General features: G+C 48.3%; 1 protein-coding gene across 2 annotated transcripts in view; it reads right to left on the reverse strand.

Moving 5' to 3' along the window:
* The window catches only part of CERS1 (ceramide synthase 1), a 57,557-nt gene that overhangs the window by 18,666 nt on the left and 12,753 nt on the right, over positions 1 to 26,138 (reverse strand). Inside the window, exons 1-2 of one of the 2 annotated variants that reach the window (XM_089535841.1) lie at positions 25,466 to 25,527; positions 1,177 to 1,336 (exon numbers count right to left, since the gene is read on the reverse strand). In XM_089535841.1, the coding sequence (XP_089391967.1) occupies positions 1,177 to 1,336; positions 25,466 to 25,489 (184 nt within the window). In that variant the 5' untranslated portion in view covers positions 25,490 to 25,527. Of the gene's footprint in view, positions 1 to 1,176; positions 1,337 to 25,465; positions 25,528 to 26,138 lie in introns of those variants that run through there. The other variant, XM_089535839.1, reaches the window with a different exon arrangement.

Raw genomic sequence — 26,138 nt, forward strand, 5'->3', positions numbered from 1 at the left:
GTGGCCATAAAAATGGCTCTGGGAGGGCCAGATGTGTATCACAGACCACATTTATCATTACTATTTATGGTATTTATATCCTGCCCTTCAGCCCTAAAGGCTCTCAGAGCGGCTTGTTCTACAGCAGGGGTTGGCAACCCCCGGCCCGTGGGCCGTATGCGGCCCGCAGAGGCGGCAGGACTGGCCCCAGCCTGGTCCTGCTGCTGCGGCCGCCGCAGCCACAGCTGCCTCCTCCTCCTCCTCCTCCTGGACAGCGCGCAGGGCTAGGACAGAGGAGCTCGTCCCCTTTGGCCAGCCAGCCATTGGCCAGCTGGCCAAAGGGGACAGGCTCCTCTTGAGCGCACCGCCCGGGAGGACGAAGACTTCTGCGGGCTCCTTCTCGGCCCATGTGGCCCCAGGCCTCTCCCTCCAGAGGGAGGCCTGGGGCCGCACGGGCAGAGAAGAGACCCGCGGAAGCGGCCTTCCGCCTCCGCGGGCAACCCCCAGGGCCCTTGTGGCCCCAGGCCTCTCCCTCTGGAAGGAGGCCTGGGGCCGCAAGGGCCGAAATGGAGCCTGCAGAAGCGGCCTGCCGCCTCCACGGGCTACCTCCAGGGCCCTTGCGGCCCCAGGCCTCTCTCTCCGGAGGGAGGCCTGGGGCTGCATGGGTCGCGAAGGGGCCCACGGAAGCGGCCTGCTGCCTCCTGGGCTCCTCCACGGCCCTTGGAGCCCTTTCGGCCGAAGGGAAGGGCCTGGGACGAGTGCCCAAGCCCTTTCGGCCGAAAGGGCCCTTTGGAGCCCTTTTGGCCAAAGGGAAGTGCCTGGGACAGGTGCCCAAGCCCTTCCCTTCGGCCTCCCTCCCCTTCGGCCGAAAGGGCTCCTTGGAACCCTTTCGGCCGAAGGAAGGGACCGAGGAGGAGAGGGCAGGCACACGCCTCCTCCTCCCCGTGGGGCTTCGGTGGAAGCTCCGCCCCTGGCGTGTGGCCCCGCCCCCGGAGGGTGGAAGCTCCACCTCCGGCATACGCCCCCCCCGGAGGGTGGAAGACCCACCCACCCCGGCTTCGGCCCCCCAGTTGTCTGAGGGACAGCAACCCGGCCCCCTGGTTCAAAAAGTTTGCCTACCCCTGTTCTAGAGAAACATAAGTGACCCAATGATACAACAGAAGTAGATTTCCCCCGTGTCTGTGCTGCTTACCGTACCATAAAAGACAGATGGGGGGTCATGGAAAAAGGGGTAGCCAGCAAAGAAGAGCAGGTAGCCGCCATACGACCAGGAGATGGTGTAGAAGGCCAGTTTCCAGGCACTCTCTGGCATCTTGGCAGCATCCTTGGGGGGCAGCCGACACCATTCTGCGAAGGGCTGTGAGGGGGGAAGAGATAAAATCATAGAATCAGAGTTGGAAGAGACCCTAAGGACCATCCAGTCCAACCCCATTCTGCCATGCAGGAACTCACAATCAAAGCACCCCCGAGAGATGGCCATCCAGCCTCTGCTTAAAGACCTCGAAAGAAGGAGTCTCCATCGCTCTCCAAGGGAGCATCTCCCACTGTCAAACAGCTCTCACTGTCCAGATGTTCCTCCTAATGTTTAGGTGGCATCTCTTTTCCTGTAGTATGAATCCATTGCTCCAGGTCCTATTCTCTGGAGCAGCAGAAAATAAGCTTGCTCCCTCCTCAATATGACATCCCTTCAAATATTTAAACAAGGCTATCATATCACCTCTTAACCATCCAGGGACGTAGCTAGGATTTTAGGAGGGGGGGGGGGTCCAGACTAAGTGCCACCATTATAATGGGGCTTGGGTACGGCGGAGCAGCAGCACACACCATTCATTTTTCTAATGGAAGTGGGGGGGTCCGGACCCCAAGAACGCCCCCCCTTGGCTACGTCCCTGAACCATCTCTTCTCCAGCCTTAACATCCCCAGCTCCCTAAGTCTCTCCTCATAAGGCATGGTTTCCAGACCCTTCACCATTTTGGTCTCCTATCTCTGGACATGCTCCAGCTTCTCAACATCCTTCTTGAATTGTGGTGCCCAGAACTGGACACAGTATTCCAAGAGAGGCCTGACCAGAGCAGAATAGAGTGGCACTATTTCTTCCCTTGATCTAGACACTATACTTCTCTTGATGCAACGTAGAATCACATTGGCCTTTTTAGCTGCTGCATCACACTGTTGACTCAAGTTTAACTTGTGGTCTACTAGGATTCCTAGATTCCCTTCACTTGTACTCTTGTTAAGCTAGGTGCCCCCCATCTTATAGCTATGCATTTCATTTTTTCTGCTTAAGTGGATACCTTACATTTCTCTCTGTTGAGATTCATTTTGTTAGTTTTGGCCCAGTTTTCTAATCTATTCAGGTCATTTTGAATTTTGATCCTCTCTGCTGCAATATTAGATGTTGGTGAAGTCAGCAGCTCACTATCCCACTTCGTTCTCGCCAGCTGGCAGTTCCACAAGAGTGCCTCTGGGCACGTACAAAGTGTCAATCCATCTCTTGCAGGATGTGAAACAAGACAATTCTCTGTAGTTTGGAGTTCTAGACTACCACCAAGGCACTCTTCTATTTCTGCCCTAATGTAGGACATTCCATTCCATTCCAAATAATCCCATAGCATATTATGTTTTATATGATTAAAGTACAGTTTAAGTGATTTTGTTAAACACATTTCACTCCATACATTCCAATCTGTCCCATGCCCCATTCAAATATAAACTGATCAATCACATTAATATGAGTTCATCAATCATACTAATATTACTAGTAAACATACTAACCGACTAGTAATATTAATAGTAAACATACTAGTACGAGTTACTATGGTGCTGTATTTCAGTTCAATATGACAAAATGATCTTTAGAACAAAAATATTTCAGAAGGGAAATGGACAGGTTGCTCACCTGTAACTGTGTTTCTTCGAGTGGTCATCTGCGAATTCACACAATGGGTTATTTCTGCGCATGCGCAGCAAACTCGGAAACTTCTAGAATCTCTGGGCAGAAAGTCATGTAGCTTTCTGCAGACTTTTGCAACTTTTTGGCAGTAGCCCCGCCCATCCCGTATAAAAGGCCCCTGGTGGCCCGCTCCTCTTCAGTTCCGAATGAGCCGCTAATCAGCGTGACAACAAGCATAAACAATTGAGCAGACACTGAGGGGATGGATGGGCGGGATTGTGTGAATTCGCAGATGACCACTCGAAGAAACACAGTTACAGGTGAGCAACCTGTCCTTCTTCTTCGTGGTCTCTGCGAATCACACAATGGGTTAGACTAGCGAGCTGAAGTCAGTGGAGGAGGGAGTGTCAATAACCAACAAACTAGAAAGACAATAAAGTATGTAAACCAAACAACTGTGTTATTTATTAACAGCAGAACAAGTCAATGCATGGCAGAGAGTAACACTGCCCTCCCAAAGGCTGCATCCTGTCTGGCCCTGGCATCCAGCCTATAATGCTTTATGAATGTCAACGGCTGGGACCAAACAGCAGCCCTGCACACATCCTCGAGTGAGATCCCCGTCAGGAAAGCCGAGGATGCTGCTACCGCCCTAGTTGAATGGGCTCTAACCCGACCAGGCAGGGGCTTACCAGCCAGTTTGTAGCAGAGACGAATGGTGTTGGCCACCCACTTGGAAAATCTCTGCGGTGAAACCGGTAGCCCTCTTTTGGCTGCAGAGTAACACACAAAGAGTCTCTCTGAATGCCTAGAGGCAGCTGTCCTGTCCAAGTAGAACGCCAGTGCCCTTCTAACATCTAGGGCATGGAGCTGGCGCTCAGAGTCCGTGGTCGGATTAGGAGCCAGAGTCGGTAAAACAATGTCCTGGTTGATATGAAAGGCAGACACCACCTTTGGCAAAAAGGAAATGTCCGTACGGAGGACCACTTTGTCCTTGTGAAAACGGAAAAAGGGTTGGTCCACCCTGAGGGCACATAATTCACCAGCCCGACGAGCTGATGTGATAGCTACCAGGAAGGCTGTCTTCCACGTTAGGAGTCTTAAGTCAGTGGTAGCCAAGGGTTCAAAGGGTTTAGAAACTAGACAATTTAGAACAGTGTCTAAACTCCACTGTGGGGGAGGATCAAGGGCCGGCGGATGTAAGTTATTAAATCCTTTAAGGAACCTCTTTATGAGCGGGTCTCGAAACAAGGAAGGCTTGTCCTGCATCAAATAGTGGGACGAGATGGCAGACAGGTAACACTTTATGGAACTCAAAGAGAGGCCTGCTTCAGTCAGTGTCAATAGAAAGTCCAGGACTACAGGGATGGAGACACGGGACGGTGGGACTTCCTTGGCTTGTAAGAAGGAAAGGAACTTGTCCCATTTATAAGCATAGGCTCTCCGGGTAGACGGCCTTTGAGCTGCTCTGATTATGTCCTGTACTCCGGATGGAAGCGAGCTCAGGATCGAATCCTCCATGCCACCAATGGGAGGGACTGCATCTCGGGATGGTGGACCTGGCCGCTGTGAAGCGAGAGCAAATCGGGCCGGTATTTGAGGCGAAGGTGGTCTTGTGCTCTCTGTAGAAGGGGGCCGAACCACGGCTGTCTCGGCCACCACGGGGTGATGATTATCACATCTGATGAGTCCATCCCTATCTTTGCCAGCACCCTGGTGATCAGTGGGAAGGGGGGAAAAACGTAAAGGAAGCAACCTGTCCACTGAAACTGGAACGCATTTCCCAGAGTATCGGCTACACGAGCCCGTGAGCAGTATCTGGCGAGATGGGCATTGTCGGGGGACGCAAATAAGTCCACCTCTGGCGTGCCCCATCGATGAAAAAGAAGGGAGACCACTTCTGGGTGTAGCCTCCACTCGTGGCATGTTGTCTGGGATCTGCTTAGCTGATCCGCAAGGTCGTTGTCGTCGCCTGGAAGGTGGATGCACTGGAGCAAAATGCTGTGTTGGATGCACCAGTCCCAAATACGGAGAGTGATCTTTAGGAGAGTCTTTGATTTGGTACCTCCTTGTTTGTTGAGGTAGTACATGGTGGTCGTGTTGTCTGTTAGGAGAAGCACCACCTTGTCGGAGAGAAGGCTTTGGAATGCCCTGAGTGCTTTTTCCACCGCCAGCATCTCCAACGCATTGATGTGGAGACTTGATTCCATGGGGGTCCATTTGTCCTTGACAGTCAATCCTAGTGTATGGGCGCCCCAACCCTGTAGAGACGCGTCCGTCGTCAGCGTAATTTCTGGTTGTGGAAGGGTAAACAGCATGCCTGAACAGACGTTGTCTGGAAGGAGCCACCAACGCAGTGAGTTCTGAACCTTCCTTGGGATGGCGAGCGTCTTGTCGGGATGGTCCTTTACGGGATCGAAGACGGAAAGGAACCAGGACTGTACCGGTCTGAGTCTTAGCCTTGCCCATAGCGTAACAAAGGTGGTCGACGCCAAGTGACCCATTGCCACCTGTATCACACGGGCTGGAAGGTGTCTGCGGCTGAGGCAAGCCCGTACCGCCGACGAAAGGGCTAGAAACCTGGATCGTGGAAGGAAGGCCATGGCCGTCTCCGAGTCCAGAGCAGTTCCTATGAACTCTATCTGCTTGGTCGGGGTCAGGTTTGACTTGTCCTGGTTGATCCGGAGACCCAGTGATGACAATAGGTTCCGGGCAAAGACCATGTGGCGCGTCAAGTCCTCCCGTGACGGGGCGGTGAACAGCCAGTCGTCTAGGTAAGGGAAGACTACAATTCCGTTCTGGCGAAGGAAGGCGACAACAGGAGCCGTGCATTTCGTAAAAACTCTTGGTGCTGAGGAGAAACCAAAGGGAAGGACCTTGTACTGGTAGGCGTCCGATCCCACTGCGAAGGCAAGAAATCTGCAGTGGTCGTCCCTTATGCCGACATGGAAGTAGGCGTCCTTTAGGTCCAACGTGGCAAACCAGGCGTCCTTCTGCAAGAGTGGCAGAATAGAGGCAAGAGTTATCATTCTAAAGCGTCTATAAACCAAAAAGGAGTTTAATGCTCATAAGTCCAAGATGGGTCTAAGCCCATCCGGTCTTTTGGGTACTATAAAGTATTTGGAAAAAAAGCAGCGGTGTCTGTTGGAAGGATGGACAGGCTCAATGGCATCCTTGTCCAAGAGGGAGCGCACTTCGTCGAGGAGGGTGTCCGAGGGAACGGTGGTAATAACGGCTCCGGTGACAGGGAGCTCAGAAAACTCTAGGGCATAACCCTCTCGGACTATTTTGAGAACCCAAGAGTCAGAGGTAATAGCGGCCCAGGTGATAATGAAGGGCCCTAAGGTGTTAGCAAGAGAGGGAACGAAGTGCGCAGAAGGGTTTCAGAACCTCTTCTTGCCTCGCGTGTCTTTCTTTTTGTAGCCTTGCTGATAACGGCCTTGGGACGGTTGACGACGGTCCTGGTGAGATGGAGACCTGGGGCGTCCTCCTTGGTGGCTCTGGTCCTGAGGCTGGAATTGGCGCTCGGGCTGGTGGAACCGCTGTTGCCCATGGTGGAACCAACTCTTCTGACCCGAGTAGCGCTGACTGGATGGTCTAGACGCGGAGGCCGACATGCCATGTTTCTTGGCAGCTGTCTTCATCCTGTAGCGGAAGCTCAGCTTCTCGTCGGTCTCTTTATTAAATAAGCCGGAATTGTCAAATGGCATATCCTCTATGGCAGATTTGGCCTGTGGGGTCAGGTCTGACGAACGCAGCCAAGCATACCGCCGGAGGGCCACCGATCCAGAGAGTATCTTTGAGGCACAATCTGTAGAGTGACGTGCTGATATGATCTGTTGACCACCAACAAGATGGACCTCATTGCGGATGGCGGTCATAACTCTCTTTTTGTCATCTGGGAGCTCATTAATGACAGGATCCATTCTTTCCATCAACAGCTGGACGTAAGCTCCCATGCATGCTGCATAATTAGCAATTTTAATGTCCAGTGCAGCAGAGGCATAGAACTTCTTTGCCAGGCCGTCGATCTTCCTACTCTCCTTATCCACTGGGGAAGAAGAAGGCCGGGCGGCGAAGGAAGTCTGCGAACCTTCGACGATGGCTGAGTTAGGCTTGGGATGATTGAACAGCCACGTGGGTCCAGATGGAGTGACCCTGTAGAGGTTTTCAATCTTTCTGGAGGTGGAGGCAATGGTAGCCGGTGCATCCCAGGATCGTCTGGCAATCTTCTCTAAGGAAGGTAGGAAGGCCAGGGAAGGTGGTGCAGGGGCACGGCCGTGGATCCTGCGCTCTACCGGGTCGAGGGCGTCCTCCTCGGGGTGGGCGACCTCCAACTTCAAGGCGTCAGCCATCCGGATGACTCTATCCGAGAAAGAACGGACGTCGTCAGATGGTGATGGGGCATCTGGTTCACCGAAGGTAAGAGGTTGGTCCTCTAGGATCTGAAGCGACGGGGAAGCTGAACGGGAACGTGATGCGGAGCGAGATCTGCTCTCCGTACGGTATACAGGAGAGATTTCTCTAGTAAGAGAGCGGCGTCTTTCTCGGCCTTCTCTACTGAGAGACAGACGTCTGTCCCGGTCCGAAGTCCCAGAGTGAGAGGCTCTAAGTTGTGGAGAGCGAGGCCTCACTCCCCTTTGGCTAGGGACATTACGATGCAGGTGGTCGACATCCACCGGCAACAAATACTGTCCAGTGTGGCGGTCGTACATCAAATCCGGGTAGGTGTCAAAGAGATCACTGTCCGGTGGGTCTCCATCCAGTGGGGAACGATCACGGCGGTCCCTATCCAGGGCCTCGTCTGCCTCAGTTCCCAGAACGCCTCGATCTCTCCGGAGTGGTGAAACCCTGTCTCGCACAGGACGGGCCGGTGATCGAGGGAGTTGTGTTTGTCTCCGTGGAGAACGGGACCGTGAGCAAGGGAGGTGCCTTTGTCTTTGTGGAGATGGTGGGACGTCCGAGTCTGGAATCTCGCCCTCAGACTCGGAAGAGTCGCCTAGCTGGACTATGTCCAAATCCTTTTGATGGACAGCCAAGTTGGAGGAGATAAGCACCCTCTGTTCCAAGGGTGGAGGTGCCGAAACAGAAGCGGACTCCAGTATAGGAGTTGGTACGGGCCGCGGTTCTGCCGGGGGCACTGAGATGGTGCTTGGGGGCCCCTTTCGTCTGGTCTTTGGTGGCGGGGAGGCTGACCTGGCCCTCCTCGATTCTCGCCCTTCTTTGGCCTTAGAGGGCTTTTGCTTATCGCCGTGAGCCCTCTTGGGAGCCTTGTCGGCTTTGGCTTTGGAAGTGTCCGACGTGGACGCTTGGGCTTCGGCCGGGGCGGGATGAAAAACCTTGTCATACAGGGAGGCCTTGAGCTTCTGATCCCTGTTCTTTAGGGCTTGAGCGGTCATCGCCTTGCAATGTCTGCAGGACCCCGTGATGTGGCCCTCGCCAAGGCAGAGGACGCATTTGTCATGCCCATCGGACATTGGGATTTTGACCCCACATTTGGCGCACTGCTTAAAGGAGGCCATTGGGGCAAGGATCTGCGTTACCCGCGTCCAGCAAACAGAGTCGACGGTGTTGAAATCGTGATCGGAGAATAGTGAAGTCCAGTCCAAGTCGATAGCCAGTAATGGTCAGTCAGTATAGAGATTCTACAAGCTGCTAGAGCGAAGTTCCTCGAGCTGCAAACGCGGCGGAATGAAGGAACTGAAGAGGAGCGGGCCACCAGGGGCCTTTTATACGGGATGGGCGGGGCTACCGCCAAAAAGTTGCAAAAGTCTGCAGAAAGCTACATGACTTTCTGCCCAGAGATTCTAGAAGTTTCCGAGTTTGCTGCGCATGCGCAGAAATAACCCATTGTGTGATTCGCAGAGACCACGAAGAAGAAATATATATATATATAAAATACTGGCAATGTTCATATTGATTACTTGAATCCGCATTGATGTTGCTGACCTAAATTATGCTGATCAATATTTCATTGTTCAGCTGAAGGAACACTTTTTTGACCCACTGAATGTCCATTCAATATTTTATGTCACTGCATAGAGAACATAAAATGAACCACTTGACCATCGTCTCTAGATATTATTATTCATAGAATATCATTATCGAGATTTCAAGGGCCATCCAGTTCAACCCTAATCAGCCATGCAGGAATACACAATCAAAGCATCTCCTATCCAATCTCTGTTTGAAAACCTCCAAAAAAGAAGACTCCCGCACCCTCCGAGGCAGTTTATTTCACTGTCGAACAATTCTTACTATCAGGAAATTCTTCCTAATGTGGAATCTCTTTTCTTTTAGTTTGCATCCACTGCTCCGGGTCCAATTCTCTGGAGCAGCAGAAAACAAGTTTGCTCCATCCTCAATATGACATCCTTTGACAGCTAAACATTTATTCCTCCTGCTTACCACCGTAAGTTTCTAAAATCTTGTACTAAACTTATGTATTAAATAGGTCAGATCTATATATTATCTATTAATTAAAGGGACAGATTAAACAGAATGGTTTATTTACTGAACATATTTTTTTTCCTTCCCCCCACCGGCTCAAATCTTTCTAACGATTTCTCGTCAGATCTGCTAGTCAATATGTCATTATAACAGATACGGTGTGTTTGCACATGCGCACATGCGCACGTAGTCTCTGGGGCAGAGGGACAGGGAGAAACTTGAGAGGTTGGAAATCGGTTTTTTAAAAAGCCTTGACTGTGGAAGAGATGGACAGCTCAGCATGTCCCATGCCAAGACTCTCCCTTTGGATGCTAAATTAAGAGTCCAGCTGCTCTTGCAAGTAAAAAGAAAGGGATGACCAAGCTGGGATAACAACTCACTGGCTGATTCCGCTTATTGAGATAGTCCTAGGTCTGGAACTGATCAGGGAAAACTTGGAAAAACAGTTTGCATCTCTCTTTCTTTCACAGGACATTATCAGACAAGGGAAACTGGAAGTATAATCCAATGGCAATCCGAACGCAATCATGGGGTTTCACGTTATTGCGTGAGAGGTGATCACACGCAATTTCAGGCCATGGCAAGCTATTTTTGGACAATGGGAAGTCAGTTCGAATGCAATTCACATTCACGTAAATTCGCTGAACTAGCGAATTCATGCGAATGCGTTCTGGCCCCACTTTCTTTTCATTCGAAATTAAGAGAAATTCCTCCACAGAATCACCAAGTTGGAAGGGACCACAACAAACACACAGGTCAACCATGCAGGTATCTACAATGTATGCAACTCTTGAAACATGCCCATCCTACCTGTGTTTAAATTGTCTACCTAAATGCCACAAAGGCACCATATCACATGTGATCTTGGAAGCTAAGCAGGATCAGCCTTGGTTAATAATAATAATAATAATAATAATAATAATAATAATAAGTTTTATTTCTATCCTGCCTACTCCGATTAGGACCGAGGGGTCAGTTCTTAGATGGAAGACCACCAACAAATAAAAGGCGCTGTAGGCTATGTTCCAAAGAAAGGAACTGGCAAAACCACACCTGAGATTTCTTTGCTTAAGAAAATCCTATGAAATTAATTGCCATAAGCTGACAGGCAACCTGAAGGCACATGCAAACACAAAGGAGAACCCACCACTCTCCAAGGCAGTCTATCCAACTGTTGAACTGCTCTTGGCTCTTGGCATCTTAGAATTGGAAGGGTCTGCGGGGAATATCTAATCTCCTGAGTGATAGCATGGTATCATGTCACTTCTTAACCTTCTCTACTCAGGGCTAAATAGACCCAGCTCTCCAAGTTGCTTCTCATAGGGCATGGTTTCCAGACCTTTCAGCATTTTGGTCACCTCCTCTGGACATGCTCCACCTTGTCAACATCCTTCTTGAATTGTGGTGCCCAGAACTAGATAGAATATTCCAGGTAAGATCTCACCAGAATAGAGTGGTACTATTACTTCCCTTGATCTAGACTAGCGATTCCCAAACTTTGGTCCTCCAGGTATTTTGGACTTCAGTCCCCAGAAACACTCAGATCTAGACACTAGAGTCCTATTAATGCAGCCTAGGATCATATTGGTTTTTAAGCTGCTGCGTCACATTGTTGACTCATGTTCAGCCTGTGGTCCATTAAAACTTCTAGGCCTGGTACATACGAGCGGGAAGCGGCGACCTGGCAGCGATTCTAGGGTTTGGGAGTGCGCAGCAACCGCATGCTCCTGAACCCTACTCTGTATGGACGCTGCCACACGGGGGCTGCCATGATGATGCAAGCCTGCCATAACATCCGCACGGCACAGTGCTGCACTCATGTTAAAATAAATAAAATAAATTTTTTATTTTTATACCGCACCTTCCAAAGATCAGGGCGGTTTACAGTAGGATAAAAACAATACAAGTAAACAACAAACATTAATATAAAATTACTTACAGTGAAATAAAAATAAACTAAAAGCCCCGTTAGCCGATCCTCTTGCTCTTAAAGAGGAAGGGAGGTCTATTAGGACTTTACTCGGGGAATGCAGACTGAAATAGAAAGGTTTTTAGGTCCTTTCTAAATTGGGCCAGGGAGGTGGCCGAGCGGAGCTCTGTGGGCAGCGTGTTCCAAAGGGCCGGGGCAGCGATGGAAAAAGTCCTCCCCTTTGCAGTCCGTGGGCGGCACTCCCGGGGCGGTGCGCAGCTGCGCACCTCCGACACCCCGGGAGGAGGCCGCCCGGCAGAAACGCGGCTCTGGCAGCGGTGTCCGGCGAGGAGGCGGAGGGGGCGTGGCAGGAAGGTCCGGACGCCCGGCTTTATGCTCACCGCTCTCACCTGGTGAGCCTCCTCCTTGCCTTCCCCCCAGATGTCCCTTAAAGAGCCCTTCCCCGGCTGCCGCAAAACGCCAAGGCCAGCCAAAAGTAAAACAGAGTCCCGCAGCAGTCCCCTTTGCAGTCTGTGGGCGGCACTCCCGGGGCGGTGCACAGCTGCGCACCTCCGACACCCCGGGAGGAGGCCGCCCGGCAGAAACGTGGCTCTGGCAGCGGTGTCCGGCGAGGAGGCGGAGGGGGCGTTGACGCGTGCCAGGGTGCCAATGGCACCTTGGCAGCATTGCCAAAAGGAGCTGCATTTCGCAGCTCCTTTTTTGGGGGCGGCAACAATCCAGAGGAGAAAGGGGCAGTCTTTGGCTGCCCCTTTCTTATAATCTGTACAGCCCCCTAGATTCATTTCACATGTACTATTTTCAAGCCAGATGTATCCATCCTATACCTGGACTTTCATTTTTTTCTGCCTAAGTGTTATACCTAAGATCTATCCCTGTTGAAATTCATTTTGTTAGTTTTGGCCCAACTCTCTGATCTCCTAAAGTCATTTTGAATTCGGATCCTCTGCTCTGGAGTACTGTATTAGCTACTCCTCCAAATTTGGTGTCATCTGCAATTTTGATAAGCATGCCCCCAATTCTGTCATCTAAATCATTGCTAAAGATGTTGAATAGCACTGGGCCCAGGACAGAACTCTTTTGTACCCCACTGGTCACTTCTTTCCAGGATGAAGAGGAGCCATTGATGATCACCCTTTGGGTTCAGTCAATCTACCAATTGCAAATCCACCAAACCATTGCATTGTCTAGCCCACATTTTACTCGCTTATTTGCAAGAATATCATGGGGGAACCTTGCCGAAGGCCTTACTGAAATGAAGATATGCTACAACCACAGTATTCCCTTCATCTACCAAGCTGGTAAGTTTATATATATATATATATATATATATATATATATATATATATATATATATAAGTTTAGACTGGCATGATTTGTTTTTGAGAAACCCATGTTGACTTTTTGTGATTATGGCATTGCTTTCTAGATGTTCACAGACTCTCTGTTTAATGATCTGTTTTACAAACTTTCCTGGGATTGATGACAGACTAACTGGACGATAATTGTTGGGATCCTCTTTTTTCCCCTTTTTGAAAATGGGGACAACGTTTGCCCTCCTCCAGTCTGCTGGGACTTCTCCTGTTCTCAAAGATTATTGGCAGTGACTATGAGATTACTTAATGAGACTATGAGATTACTTAATACCCTTGGATGTAATTCATCTGGCCCTGGAGACTTGAATTTATAGTTTTTTGTGGGTTTTTCAGGCTCTGTGGCCATGTTCTAGAATTTATTCCTGATTTTTCACCTGCATTTGTGGCTGGCATCTTCAGAGAATGCTGGCATAGAAGAGAGTTGGGTATGTATGTATGTATAGACACACACACACACACACACACACACTGTGAGACCCTCCTCCCCTAGATGCTTCCTTTCCTTCTGAAGATGCCAGCCACAGATGCAGGCGAAACGTCAGGAATAAACTCTTCTAGAACATCGCCACATAATCTGAAAAATCCACAACAACAACAACAACAACAAAACTATGGATGCCGGCCATGAAAGTCTTCGACTTCAGAATTGAATTTGCTTAGAGTAGACAGGTATTCTTCTACTACCTCTTTACCTATTTTGTGCTGCATTTTCTCCACTTTCCCTGGGCTGAGCACTGTTAGCATTTTGCCATCTTTGCCACGTAGTGGCCCCACCATTTCCTTATTCTTCCTTTTTCTGCAGAAATAACCAAAAAAGCCCTTTTTATTGCTTTCAACCTCTCTGGCAAGGCTGAGACGCAGTTCTGCACTTTAGCTTTTCTGAACTTCTCCCTACACAGGTTGGTTATTCCTTTGAATTCCTCGTTTGTGATTTCTCATACATGCTCCTTTTGCATCTTAGCTCAGTTGAAAGTGCTTTAGACATCCATCCCATTTCCCCTCTTCCCTGGAACATTATTGAGCATTCAGAGTCTATGATCAGTCCTTTTAATCTCTTGCCCCATCTTGCTATTATTAAAGAATGATCTCAGCATAACATCGGAACAAAAGATATGCCTTGAAATTCTGACATAATATTGTCTGTTATTAGGTTCTGGTCTATTCTGGAATAACTAGTACAGTCTGCCTACTTGAATAGAATATGTAGCCTCTTTCTTGGGGATGTAACTTCTTAAATGCAATTACTAAATTGTAATGATAAAGGTTGCGAATGTATTCTTTGTACCTTATTATCACTTCTCTTCTTTCTTATAGTACTGTCTAACCATTATCCATTACACAGTTTATGTCTCCTCTTATTATTACTGGCCCTTCTGCAAATTTCTTGAACATTTGATGTATAAAAGCCACTTGGTTTTTGTTTGCTGCATACTATGACCCCCAAGATTATGATTCTCCACTTCATGTTCCCTTTTATAAAAAGAATCTCCCTTCTGTATCTTTTGAACGATCAAGTATTTCATTCAACATTACAATATTCAAACCATGACTATCCCTCTTGGCTTCCCTTTCCAGTGTGAACTAAACTGTTCTCCAAAATGCTTTTGTAGTAAAATGGCGTACCTTATATAAAACGGCAAAGTCAAAGTTTGCTTTTTGGAATTTATATATATCTGTTTGTGGAATATTTTCAAACTGTGAATGGTTGAATGCATAGGGTAAAAGTCCATGGATATGGAGAGCCTCTAGTAAGGGCCAAGAGAGATCTCTCTTGTGGTCTCTATCCCTTCTGCTCATCCACTGTTACTTCCAAATTCCAATAGAGATAAAATAGGTGTTTATTTTCTTCTTACTCCTTGTCAAGTCACTCTCTAATAATGGATATACACATACTTATGGATACAGAGATGTACAGTGCAAGTGAAATATTTTAACATCCTATAATTGACAACTTCAGCATCTTATACTTCAATTGATTCTCTAGCTTAACCACTTAATCTCTTAACATTTCTCAGCATTACACTGTTACGCTTTCACTTCTCATTCAGCAGCTGCATTTTGCTGTATGACTGCCTTCTCTCTTTCTTCCCCAACCTTCAATCGATGCTGACTTCTTATCTATATCTTCAGCCAACTCCCAGCGGCTCATTGATTCTTCGCCTGTCCCATTCCAGCTTCAGTTGCAGGGATCTTATTCCCAATTTATCACATGTTTTGATCAGCTTTTCCTTCACGGCAGCTACTAGGACCTCCTTTTTACTCTGTATCACAAAAAGAAAACGCACTTGTATATACCTGTATAATATCCTACCTCTCCCAAGTCTCCGTTCAGCCTTCTTCCTTGCAGATTCAGCAGCCAGGACCTAGTAAATCTCCACCTTTTTACCTTGGTAAACCACATTTTTACTCAGAGCTGTACTTTTTTGGGGGGCAAACCTTATAAGGGAAGTAATAGTGCCAGTATATTATGCTCTGGTCAGGCCCCACCTGGAATATTGTGTCCAGTTCTGGGAACCACAATTTAAAAAGGATGTGGAGAAACTGGAGTGTGTCCAAAGGAGGGCAACTAAAATGGTGAAGAGTCTGGAAACCATGAAGCCCTGTGAGGAAAGACTCAGGGAACTGGGGATGTTTAGCCTGGAGAAAGTTAAGAGGTGATATGATAGCCCTGTTTAAATACTCAAAGAGATGTCATAGTAAGGAGGGAGCAAGCTTGTTTTCTGCTGTTCCAGAGACTAAGACCCAATGCAGCAATGGATGCAAGCTCCAGGAAAAGAGATTCCACTTCAACATTAGGAGGAACCTCCTGAGAGTAAGGGCTGTTTGACAGTGGAACGCACTCCTTCCTCAGAGATTTTGGTGGAGTCTCCCTCCTTGGAGGTCTTTAAACAGAGGCTTGATGGCCATCTGTCGGGGATACTTTGAGTGAGAGTTCCTGCATGGCAGAATGGGGTTGGACTGGCTGGCACTTCCGGTCTCTCCCAACTCTACGATTCTATGATTCCTTGATTCTAACAACAACAAAAACCTGGAGTAAAGGTAAAGGCATAGTAGCACAGGCAATAATGCTGCCAAAGCCGGTGCTACATTCGGAAAGGGTTTGATTTCCCCAGACTCCGCACCCCGACAGCCGCTCTCTATCCCCTGACTTCCTCACTCAAGTGTGCGGCCAAACAACCCGACACAAATTGCAAGTGGTTTATGCGCTGAGCCAGGGAGCAGGCCCTGGCAGGAGGAGGAAACGGTGCATCCCAAGCCATGCGCTGCGTCACTGGGCTTGCCCTGGAAGACATCCCAGGACAGGACTGTTCCCTATCTGCTGAGAACAGCCAAGCCGGAGTCAAGGGTCAGGCAAAGCATTGCTTTGTTTTCCTGGAGGCTCCTTGTGGGCAGAGATCAGAAGCCTTTTGGTGGACCTCAGGATATAGGCTATATATATTTGCTCTACGAAAAGCCACTCATATTCTAAAATACAAGTTTAGCATGGACATTTAAGTAGCCGCTACCAACGCGCCTATCACTTGGGAGACCGTTTCAGGAACATATAATTTTGATAACCCTTTATGTCAGAAAATGTTTAAAAATATAAGAATGTATACAAATTCTTATGTATTAACATAATTCGTCTGATTATACAAAGTTATATGGTATGGATTTAAATGAGAAGACAAAAAACCTTATAATAATAATCCCGGGTGTGCATCTGCGCACCGCCCCAGGAGTGCCGCCCACGGACTGCATAGGGGACCGCTGCGGAACTCTTACAGCTGCTTTGGCGTTTGGCGGCAGTTGGTGAGAGGGCCCTTTAAGGAACACCTGGGGGGAAGGCAAGGAGGAGGCTCGCCAGGTGAGAGCGGCGAGCATAAAGCTGGGCAACCGGACCTTACTGCCACGCCCCCTCCGCCTCCTCACCGGACCACCGTCGCTGCCGGAGCCGCGTTCTGCCGGGCGGCCTCCTCCCGGGGTGTCAGAGGTGTGCATCTGCGCACCGCCCCAGGAGTGCCGTCCACGGACTGCATAGGGGACCGCTGCGGAACTCTTACAGCTGCTTTGGCGTTTGGCGGCAGTTGGTGAGAGGGCCCTTTAAGGAACACCTGGGGGGAAGGCAAGGAGGAGGCTCGCCAGGTGAGAGCGGCGAGCATAAAGCCGGGCAACCGGACCTTACTGCCACGCCCCCTCCGCCTCCTCACCGGACCACCGTCGCTGCCGGAGCCGCGTTCTGCCGGGCGGCCTCCTCCCGGGGTGTCAGAGGTGTGCATCTGCGCACCGCCCCAGGAGTGCCGCCCACGGACTGCATAGGGGACCGCTGCGGAACTCCGCAGCGTTACCACCGTGCAGCTGCGCAACTGCGCAGTTTTTATCGGGTTAGGGAGGTTGTGGGTTAGCCATAGAGCAGAGGATGCCTGAGGTGGCTAACCTCTGCTCTCTTAATTGCTGGAGAGGGGTGGGGGGAGGTTATGGATGTGGGGGATGCATGGGCTGGGGAGGAGAGGGATAACATCGTCACGAGCGGAGCTCCCATTGAGGTAGTTTGGGGCAGGGGGAGGTATGGCAGTGGGAGAAGGGGCTTGCGTTCCAGGGGAAGGCGAGATCCATGCGTCATATCTATCTCCCCTTCCTGTCCCCCTCCCAACCTAAGGGACCTGAGGGTCACTCCAACCATGCCACAAACCCTGTCGCTGCTCCTGTGCAATGCCAGGTCGATTAACAACAAGTCCCACATCCTCCACGATCTGTTGGAGGACAGTAATTGCGACCTGGCTTGCATTACCGAGACCTGGCTTGGGCCTGAAGGAGATGCTGTGTGGGCTCAGGCCCTGCCTGCTGGGTTCTCGGTGAAGGACCAGCCCAGGTTAGGTGGGTGGGGAGGGGGTGTGGCCTTGATACATAGGAACACCTTGTCCCTCACCAGGAACCACATCCGACAGACATCCTATATTGAGTGTATTTACCTGACCCTAAAGGCTAGGGACAGTCTGGGGATTCTGTTAGTGTATCGGCCACCCCGTGCGCTAGCGGACTCCCTTAACGAGCTGACACAGCTGGTCGCTGAGCTGATGCTGGAGACACCCAGGCTACTTGTCCTGGGTGACTTCAACATCTCCCTCACGGCCAGCTATGTTCCACCCGGTGCAGCTCGGGAATTCATGGATACCATGACGGCCATGGGCCTGTCCCAGCTGATAGAGGGTCCTACGCATTGTGCGGGTAATACTCTTGATTTGGTCTTCTGTTCGGATGCGGAAAATTCGTGAGCAGAAATAACTAATGTTTCCCCCCTGTCATGGACAGATCATTTCCTGGTGGAGGCAAAAATCAAGGTCTCTACCCAGATCCCCCCCGGGGGTGGCGGACCTGTTAGGATGGTCCACCCTCGAAGGCTGATGGAACCCAAAAGGTTCCAGGAAGCTTTAGAGGGGTACATGGTTGGAAGTGACGGCGACTCTGTTGATGCCCTGACTTGTATTTGGAATACCGGTCTCTCTAGGGCTATACACAGTATCGCTCCCAAGCACCCTCTCAGGCCCGCTTCCAAACGTAAGCCCTGGTATACGGAAGATCTCCGGGCGAGGAAGCGGGAACTGCGACGGCTAGAGTGCCGTTGGCAGAAACACCTTCGCTTAGACGACAAGGCTCTCCTAGACCAACTGTTAGAGGACTACGGAGAGGCGATACGAGCAGCTAAGAACTCGTTCTATGGTGCTCGTGTCGCGTCCGCGGAGTCGCGTCCAGCAGAGTTGTTCAGGGTGGTGAGGGAGCTAACTCAGCTCCCTCCTGCCCCGAACCAGATCCTTGAACCTTCTAAGGCCTGCTGTGACCAATTTAATAACTTCTTTGTGGATAAAACCTCTCGGATAAGCGAAGGTCTTAACGCCAACATTCAAGCAGAACCTAGAGTAGAGGCGTCCAGAGCCTCCGTGGACTCCATTAAACTGAATCGGTTTGAGTTGGTAAGTACCGATGATGTGGACAAGATCCTCGGAAGTGTTCGGAAGACAACTTGCTCTCTCGATCCCTGTCCCTCATGGCTAGCGGCCCAGGGGGGACCGGCGGTAACTTTATTGCTACGCCGGATTATTAACACATCTTTGAGGGAAGGGCAATTTCCATCTGAACTAAAATTGGCCATAGTAAAACCTTTATTAAAAAAGCCCTCCCTCGACCCCCTGGTACATAACAATTATCGGCCAGTTTCGCTGCTGCCATTTTTGGGGAAGGTGATCGAGAGGGCGGTTGCAATCCAGCTTCAGGCGGTCTTGGATGAAACGGATTATCTGGACCCATTTCAAACTGGCTTCCGGGCGGGTTACGGGGTTGAGACGGCCATGGTCGCCTTGGTCGATGATCTCCGTCTGGGCCTCGACAGGGGAAGCGTGTCCCTGTTGGTGCTCTTGGACATCTCAGCGGCTTTCGATACCATAGACCATGGTATCCTTCTGGGATGCCTGGCAGAGGTGGGAATCGGGGGCACTGCGCTCCAGTGGTTCCGGTCCTACCTCTCTGGGAGGTCCCAGATGGTGCAGCTGGGAGACGTGTGCTCCGATGAGAGGGCCCTTATAACTGGGGTCCCTCAAGGAGCCATTCTGTCTCCCATGCTATTTAACATTTACATGAAACCGCTGGGAGAGATCATCCGGAGACATGGGGCGCGGGGTTATCAATACGCTGATGACACCCAAATAATTTTCTCTATGTCTCCGACTGATGCAGTGACCGGGGATGGTGTCTCTCCTCTCATGGCCTGTCTGGAGTCAGTAATGGGCTGGATGAGGGAAAACCGACTCAAGCTGAATCCAGAGAAAACGGAGGTACTTGTGATAGGTTCCCCTGGTCCAGGAATGGTGGTAGTTCCACCTGTCCTGAACGGGGTCACGCTCCCTGTGAAGGACTCTGTGCGCAGTCTGGGGGTGTTTCTTGACTCGTCGCTTCACCTGACTGCTCAGGTGAATGCGACGGTCAAGAACACCTGTTATCAGCTTCGGCTTATTCGCCAGCTGCGCCCATACCTGGCCCAGAGGGACCTTGAAACGGTAGTACATGCTCTGGTAACCTCGAGATTGGATTTCTGCAACGCACTCTACATGGGGCAACCCTTATACCAAACCCGGAAGCTACAAATGGTACAGAATATGGCAGCCAGGCTGGTCACTGGAACTTCCAGGGCCAGCCATATTACACCGGTGCTTAAAGATCTGCATTGGCTGCCTATTCGCTTCCGGGCACAATATAAGGTGTTGGTGATGACCTATAAAGCCCTAAATGGCTTGGGCCCAGGATACCTGAAGGACCGCCTCTCCCCGTACATTCCGTCCCGCACCCTCAGAATATCTGGGCAGCAACTACTTAAGGTGCCAGGGGCTAGGTTGACCTCCACCGCGAGGAAGACATTTTCCATCGCCGCCCCGGCCCTTTGGAACACGCTGCCCACAGAGCTCCGCTCGGCCACCTCCCTGGCCCAATTTAGAAAGGACCTAAAAACCTTTCTATTTCAGCTTGCATTCCCCGATTAAAGTCCAGTGGGCCTCCCTTCCTCTTCTGTGGCAAAGAGGACCGGCTAACGGGGGTTTTATTCTGTTTGTGTGTAATTGTTTTTAACCCTGATGTATATGTTGTTTGATATTTTGCTGTCAACCGCCCTGATCTATGGAAGGGCGGTATAAAAATAAAAATTTTATTTATTTTTATTATTATTTTTTATTTATTAAAAAACCTTATGGGCTATTTACAGCAATTTGGCCATAAAATGTCAATAACAATATTAAAATTAAATTTGATCCAACGTTATATCGATTAGGAATGACAGGAGATGAGGATTTAGAAAAGAAATGCGGTAAAATAATTTCTTATATGGTTGTAGCGGCCAGAATGGTATTTGCGGGAAAAATGGAAAAGCAAAGGTACTCCAACGTTAAATGAATGGATTAGTAAATTATATGATCTGATAACCTTTGATAAATTAACATATATGCTAAGACATGGAATGGAAAATCAATGTGGAAAAGATTGGGCGCTGTTTAAATGACATGTGCATCTTAAGAGGCCAGAAGCTGCGCCAAAGCTGTGGTTCAGTCCTTAGGACTGGAGCATGGCTTTGGTGTGGCTTCTGGCCGCATAGGACGCATGTGTCATTTAAACAGCACACTTCCAAAGTGGCCTGAAGCAGCTTCATTTTGGCCTGTCTGTTCGGGCCCTTGGTCTTTCATCCTTTCGGATATTGGTAAAATGAGTTGGGGGCAATTGGCTTGTCTATGCTATTGCTATTGCTGTATGGCTCCAAGAACGAAAAAAGGAAAAGGGGGCAGTGTGGAAGAGGAAAGAGCAATGTATTTATTAATTATAACAAATAAGAATGACACCTTCCTAAAGTTTGAAATGGCATGCAGTTTAGTTAGGTCATCTGAATCTGTCTTGGCCAGTTCTGAAAATGAAAGTCACCCGCGTGGATGTATAGTTTCTTAACTATAGTTTTAACTACCGCAGCCATATTTTCTGAACTTGGAATCCTGATGGTTTGGACAACGCGAGCCATGCATGCAAAAGTCTTGGACAGCACTGCCCTACTTTCGGGTAGTGAATAAATGAATAAAATCTGACACACTGAAAAAAAATTATAATGTAATACATATGGAAATGATGCTTATACCATCTCACTCCTCGTCTCTGAGGTGCGTCAGAAGGTTATTAAATGGCCGCTGTCTCCCATCCCACACAAGAGAAGGGGCAACATGCAGAACCGCACTCAGAGCGCAAAGAGAAAAGTGACGGCAAAGCACATAAAATGCATTTTAGACACATTACCAAGTCAGGAGCGTGTTAGCAATTGTGAATGGCTAAGCTCCAGTATGGCAAACAGGGGCGACTGGGAGTATATGTCCCAAATATAAATCCACTTTGTAGATTATGAAGTGCAGATTATCAACTAAAATACCTTATGCCTGATGTGTGCCTTCGAGTCATTGCCAAGTTTATTTTATTAGCTTAAATGCATTTTATAATGATGTTGTTAGATTAAAACAGGGGGTATGGGGATTATGTAATTTTTATTTATGTTTGTTTTATTCCTTTTGGATGTATTTTATGGTTGTAACCCACCTTGATCCTTCGGGGAGAAGCAGGCTATAAATAAATTATTATTATTATTATTATTATTATTACTACTACTACTACTACTAACATGACCCGATCCCAGGGTTATCTGAAGTGTCAAATGTCTGGCTTGCCTAAGGTTCAACCAGTGGCTTTCCAAGGCTGAGCGGGGATTTGAACCCTGATCTCTTCCGACTCTAACATGCTATAGACACACAAGGAAATGCAGAAGTGAATCCACCGAAGAAAAGCTGGCGGTGGAATTATTTATTACTGTTCTAATTATTGCACTAGGAACCCACTAATTACCCGGTTTGATAATTGCATTTTTTAAAATTTGCATAGAGGTGAGGATGAATCCAGTGTCAAAAGCCCAGCAAGGTGAAGGATGTCCTATACAGCGCACCCTTGAGAAATCCGGCAGCTCCATCTAAGGACTAAGCCATCACTGGGATCCTCTCTTCCCAGGGAGGTTGCCATGGCAACAGATGTCTTCCTGGGCCGTTGCTGTGGTTACAGGAGCTGGATGGCAGCCGGTGATGGTACCCTTCACTACAGGCCCAGGATAAAAAGAAAGTGTGGGGGAGAGATGAAGGCTGTGGGGGGATTTGGGGGAGATGCCTGCGGCCAAAATGGGTCTCCCTGTCCCACCACTAAACCTAGTTATGGGGACGACGATAAAAAGCAAATGCTAGAAAAGGAACTTGTGTGTGGTTACCTGATTTGTTGTTACCCGCCTCAATCTAATACAGGGAGAGGCGGGATACAAATAATAATAATTAACCAGCAATGATGGTTGAGACAAATAACTGACAGGGTGAAAGCAATTTGTGAGATTACCATCCAATCTAGCTTCCCCTTCAATAGCAATAGAAAGAGCATTTGCATTTCTATACCACTTAATAGTAAACTCAGCACTCGCTAAGCCAGTGGTCCTCAACCTTCCTAATGCCGTGACCCTTTAATACAGTTGCTCATGTTGTGGTGACCCCCCAACCACAAAATTATTTTCGTCTCGGTTCCTAAGACCACCAGAAATATGTCTTTTCTGATGATCTCAGGCGACGCCTGCGAAAGGGTCATTCGACCCCCAAAGGGGCCACGACCCACAGGTTGAGAACTGCTGCTCTAAGTGGTTTACAATCTGTAAGCCAATTGCCCCCAACAACCTGGGGACTCATGTGGCCAACCTCCGTAAGGATGGAAAGCTGAGGCAACCCTGGAGCCCTGCCTGGGGTCGAACTCACAACGTTGTGGCTGCAGGACTGTGCAGGCTCCTTCGACATCCATCATCCACCATCAAATCCACATCACACAGTGGTAATGAACATGCACATCGGTTTTTAGGGTTGCCAGACCAAACAATACCAAACTATTTGTTCAACTTCTACGTAGAAAACATCAGAGCGGGTTTAGACTCGGAGGAACAAGGAGTGAAGATCATAGGAAGGAATGTCAACAGTCTAAAATATGCAGATGACACCACGCAACTAGCAGAAAGCAACAAAGACTTGGAACAAGTCCTAAACAAAGTCAAAGAAGAAAGGCTGAGATAATAATAATAATAATAATAATAATAATAATTATTATTATTATTATTATTAATACCCCGCTCTTCAGCCAAAAGGCTATCAGTGTGGCTTACAAATTGTTAGGCTTAATGAAGCAAGAACATGAAAATGAAAAACAAAAATAAAGACCACAGAAGATTTGCCTAAATTCAATATTCAATCAGGAAATTGGAATAAAGGTTTCCCATACTTTGGATCAACCATTGATCTGAACGGAGACGACAGTCAAGAAATCAAAAATCAGAAGAAGACAAGGCTGTGGGACAGCTGGCGATCTGAAAAGCTCCCTTTCAAATGAAAACCAACAAAGGCCATAAAACCAGGGAAACAAACATTGCAGGAAGAACGGCAGATTTGGATTGAATATATCGACAAATAACCCCCACGCAGACGACAAGTCTTTTGGAGAGACACAACTGATATTCTCCCCTTCCCATAGCGTATCTAGAAGACCATCGATAATAGTTGATGAATTAAGAAGTCATTCTTTGTATTTTGGGTTTGTGTTTTACTGTTATAATTTGTACATTTTTTTAAAAAAAGAAAGAATGCAGAAGAACACTAAGAATGGGAAGAGCGGCCATGAAAGAACTAGATACTAAAGTGCAAGGATATACAACTCGGAACTAAAACCAGAATCATCCAAACCATGCTCTTCCCCATCATCATGTATGGATGACAGAGCTGGGCAGTTAAGAAAGAAGATAGAAAGAAAATCTGAAATGTTGTGCCAGAGAAGAGTGCGGAGGATACCATGGAGAGCCAAAAAAACAAGCAAATGGCTCCTAGAAGAATCATAGAATTTGAAGATACCTCAGGGGCCATTAAGAATACACAGCCAAAGCACCTCTGACAGATGGCCATCCAGCCTCCACTGTGCACAACCTGTTGCATCATTTATAAGGTTTACCACAGGGCTCTGTCCTGGGCCCAGTGCTATTCAACACCTTTATGAATGACTTGGATGAAAGAATTGGGGGCATACTTATCAAATTTGTAGATGACACCAAATTAGGAGGAGTAGCTAATACCCAGCGGACAGAATCAAACCTCAGAATGACCTTAATAGACTAGAAAGCTGGGCCAAAGCTAACAAAATGAAATTCAACACGGAGAAATGTAAGGTACTGCACTTCGGGAAGAAAAATGAAATGCATCGATATAGGATGGGAACATCTGGCTGAACGAGAGACTTATACGTGTGAAAGGGATCTGGGAGTCCAAATAGACCACAAGTTGAACATGAGTCAACAGTACAATGTGGCAGCTAAAAAGGCCAATACAATTTTAGGCTGCATCAATAGAAGTATAGTGGCTAGATCAAGGGAAGTCATTGTGCCTCTGTATTCTGCTTTGGTCAGGCCCCACCTGGAATACTGTGTCCAATTCTGGGCACCACAATTCAAAAAGGACATTGAGAAACTGGAATGTGTCCAAAGGAGGGCAACTAAAATGGTGAAGGGTCTGGAAACCATGAAGCCCTGTGAGGAACAACTTAGGGAACTGGGGATAGCTTGGAGAAAAGAAGGTTAAGAGGTGATATGATAGCCCTCTTTAAATACTTGAAGGGATGTCATATTGAGGATGGAGCAAGCTTATTTTTTTTGCTGCTCCAGAGACAAAGAAATAGAGCAATGGATGCAAGCTCCAGGAAAAGATTCCAGCTCAACATTCGGAGCAACTTCCTGAGAGTAAGGTCTGTCAGACAGTGGATCACACTCCCTTGGAGAGTAATGGAGTCTCCTTCCTTAGAGGTCTTTAAGCAGAGGCTGGATGGCCATCTGTCAGGGATGCTTTGATTGAGATTTCCTGCTTGGCAGAATGGGGTTGGGCTGGATGGCCCTTGAGGTCTCTTCCAACTCTACGATTCTATGATTCTAAAGCTTCTCTTATAGCCATAACCAGTGCCAGTGTTCAGCACTGAGAGTACTCTTGGGGAGGCCTGGAACTACACCAAGTTGTGGAACAAAACTGCCAGTGCTTCTGGAAGACTTGACTCCCAGGCCACAAGTTCAGAAGTGAAGCTGTAACAAAACCAGCCCGGCAAGGTGTACCACGCAATCCCAGCTTCACTTTACACATGCACCATCATGGTCAACCTTTTGACCACAGCTGAGTACTGCTAATGGCTATCGGGTTGTTTTTTCCATGGTTCGCGGTGGATCCAATCACTCTCCTCACCAATAAGGCGACCCAGTCCGTCATACAGATGTGCCATCTCTGTTTCCACCTTGGCTGAACCAACGTTGCCGTTCCCTGGTTTCGAAAGGGGATGCCGCTTCTGTGTTGCAAAACCACAAAAGGACCAAAAAAGAAAATGTGTCCCTGGCATTTTTGTCTTTCAGGCATCAGTTAAAAGCATCCAGATACTTTCCGATCTCTCTATGGCTGCCATGTCTTACACACTGCTTTTAATGTCTCTTAGAATACATTTCTAATTTATTATAGATTTTTTTATTTCACTGCTTTTATCCTCCTGTAAAATGTTACTTGTTCTGAACTCCTCAGGGACTCCTAGGCTGCATCAATAAATGTATAGTGTCTAGATCAAGGGAAGTAATAGTGCCACTCTATTCTGCTCTGGTCAGGCCCCAATTGGAATATTGTGTCCAGTTCTGGGCAAAACAATTCAAAAAGGACATTGAGAAACTGGAGCCATGTGTCCAGAGGAGAGTGACCAAAATGGTGACGGGTCTGGAAACCATAAAGCCCTATGAGGAAAGACTTAGGGAGATAGGTAGGTATGTTTAGCCTGGAAAAGAGAAGGTTAAGAGGTGATATGTTAACCCTGTTTAAGTATTTGAAGGGATGTCCTATTGAGGATGGAGCAAGCTTGTTCTCAGTTGCTCCAGAA

Source organism: Sceloporus occidentalis, unplaced genomic scaffold (assembly GCF_023333645.1).
Source record: "Sceloporus occidentalis isolate IW3139 unplaced genomic scaffold, rSceOcc1.0.p SCAF_8, whole genome shotgun sequence".
NCBI classification, from domain to species: domain Eukaryota; kingdom Metazoa; phylum Chordata; class Lepidosauria; order Squamata; family Phrynosomatidae; genus Sceloporus; species Sceloporus occidentalis.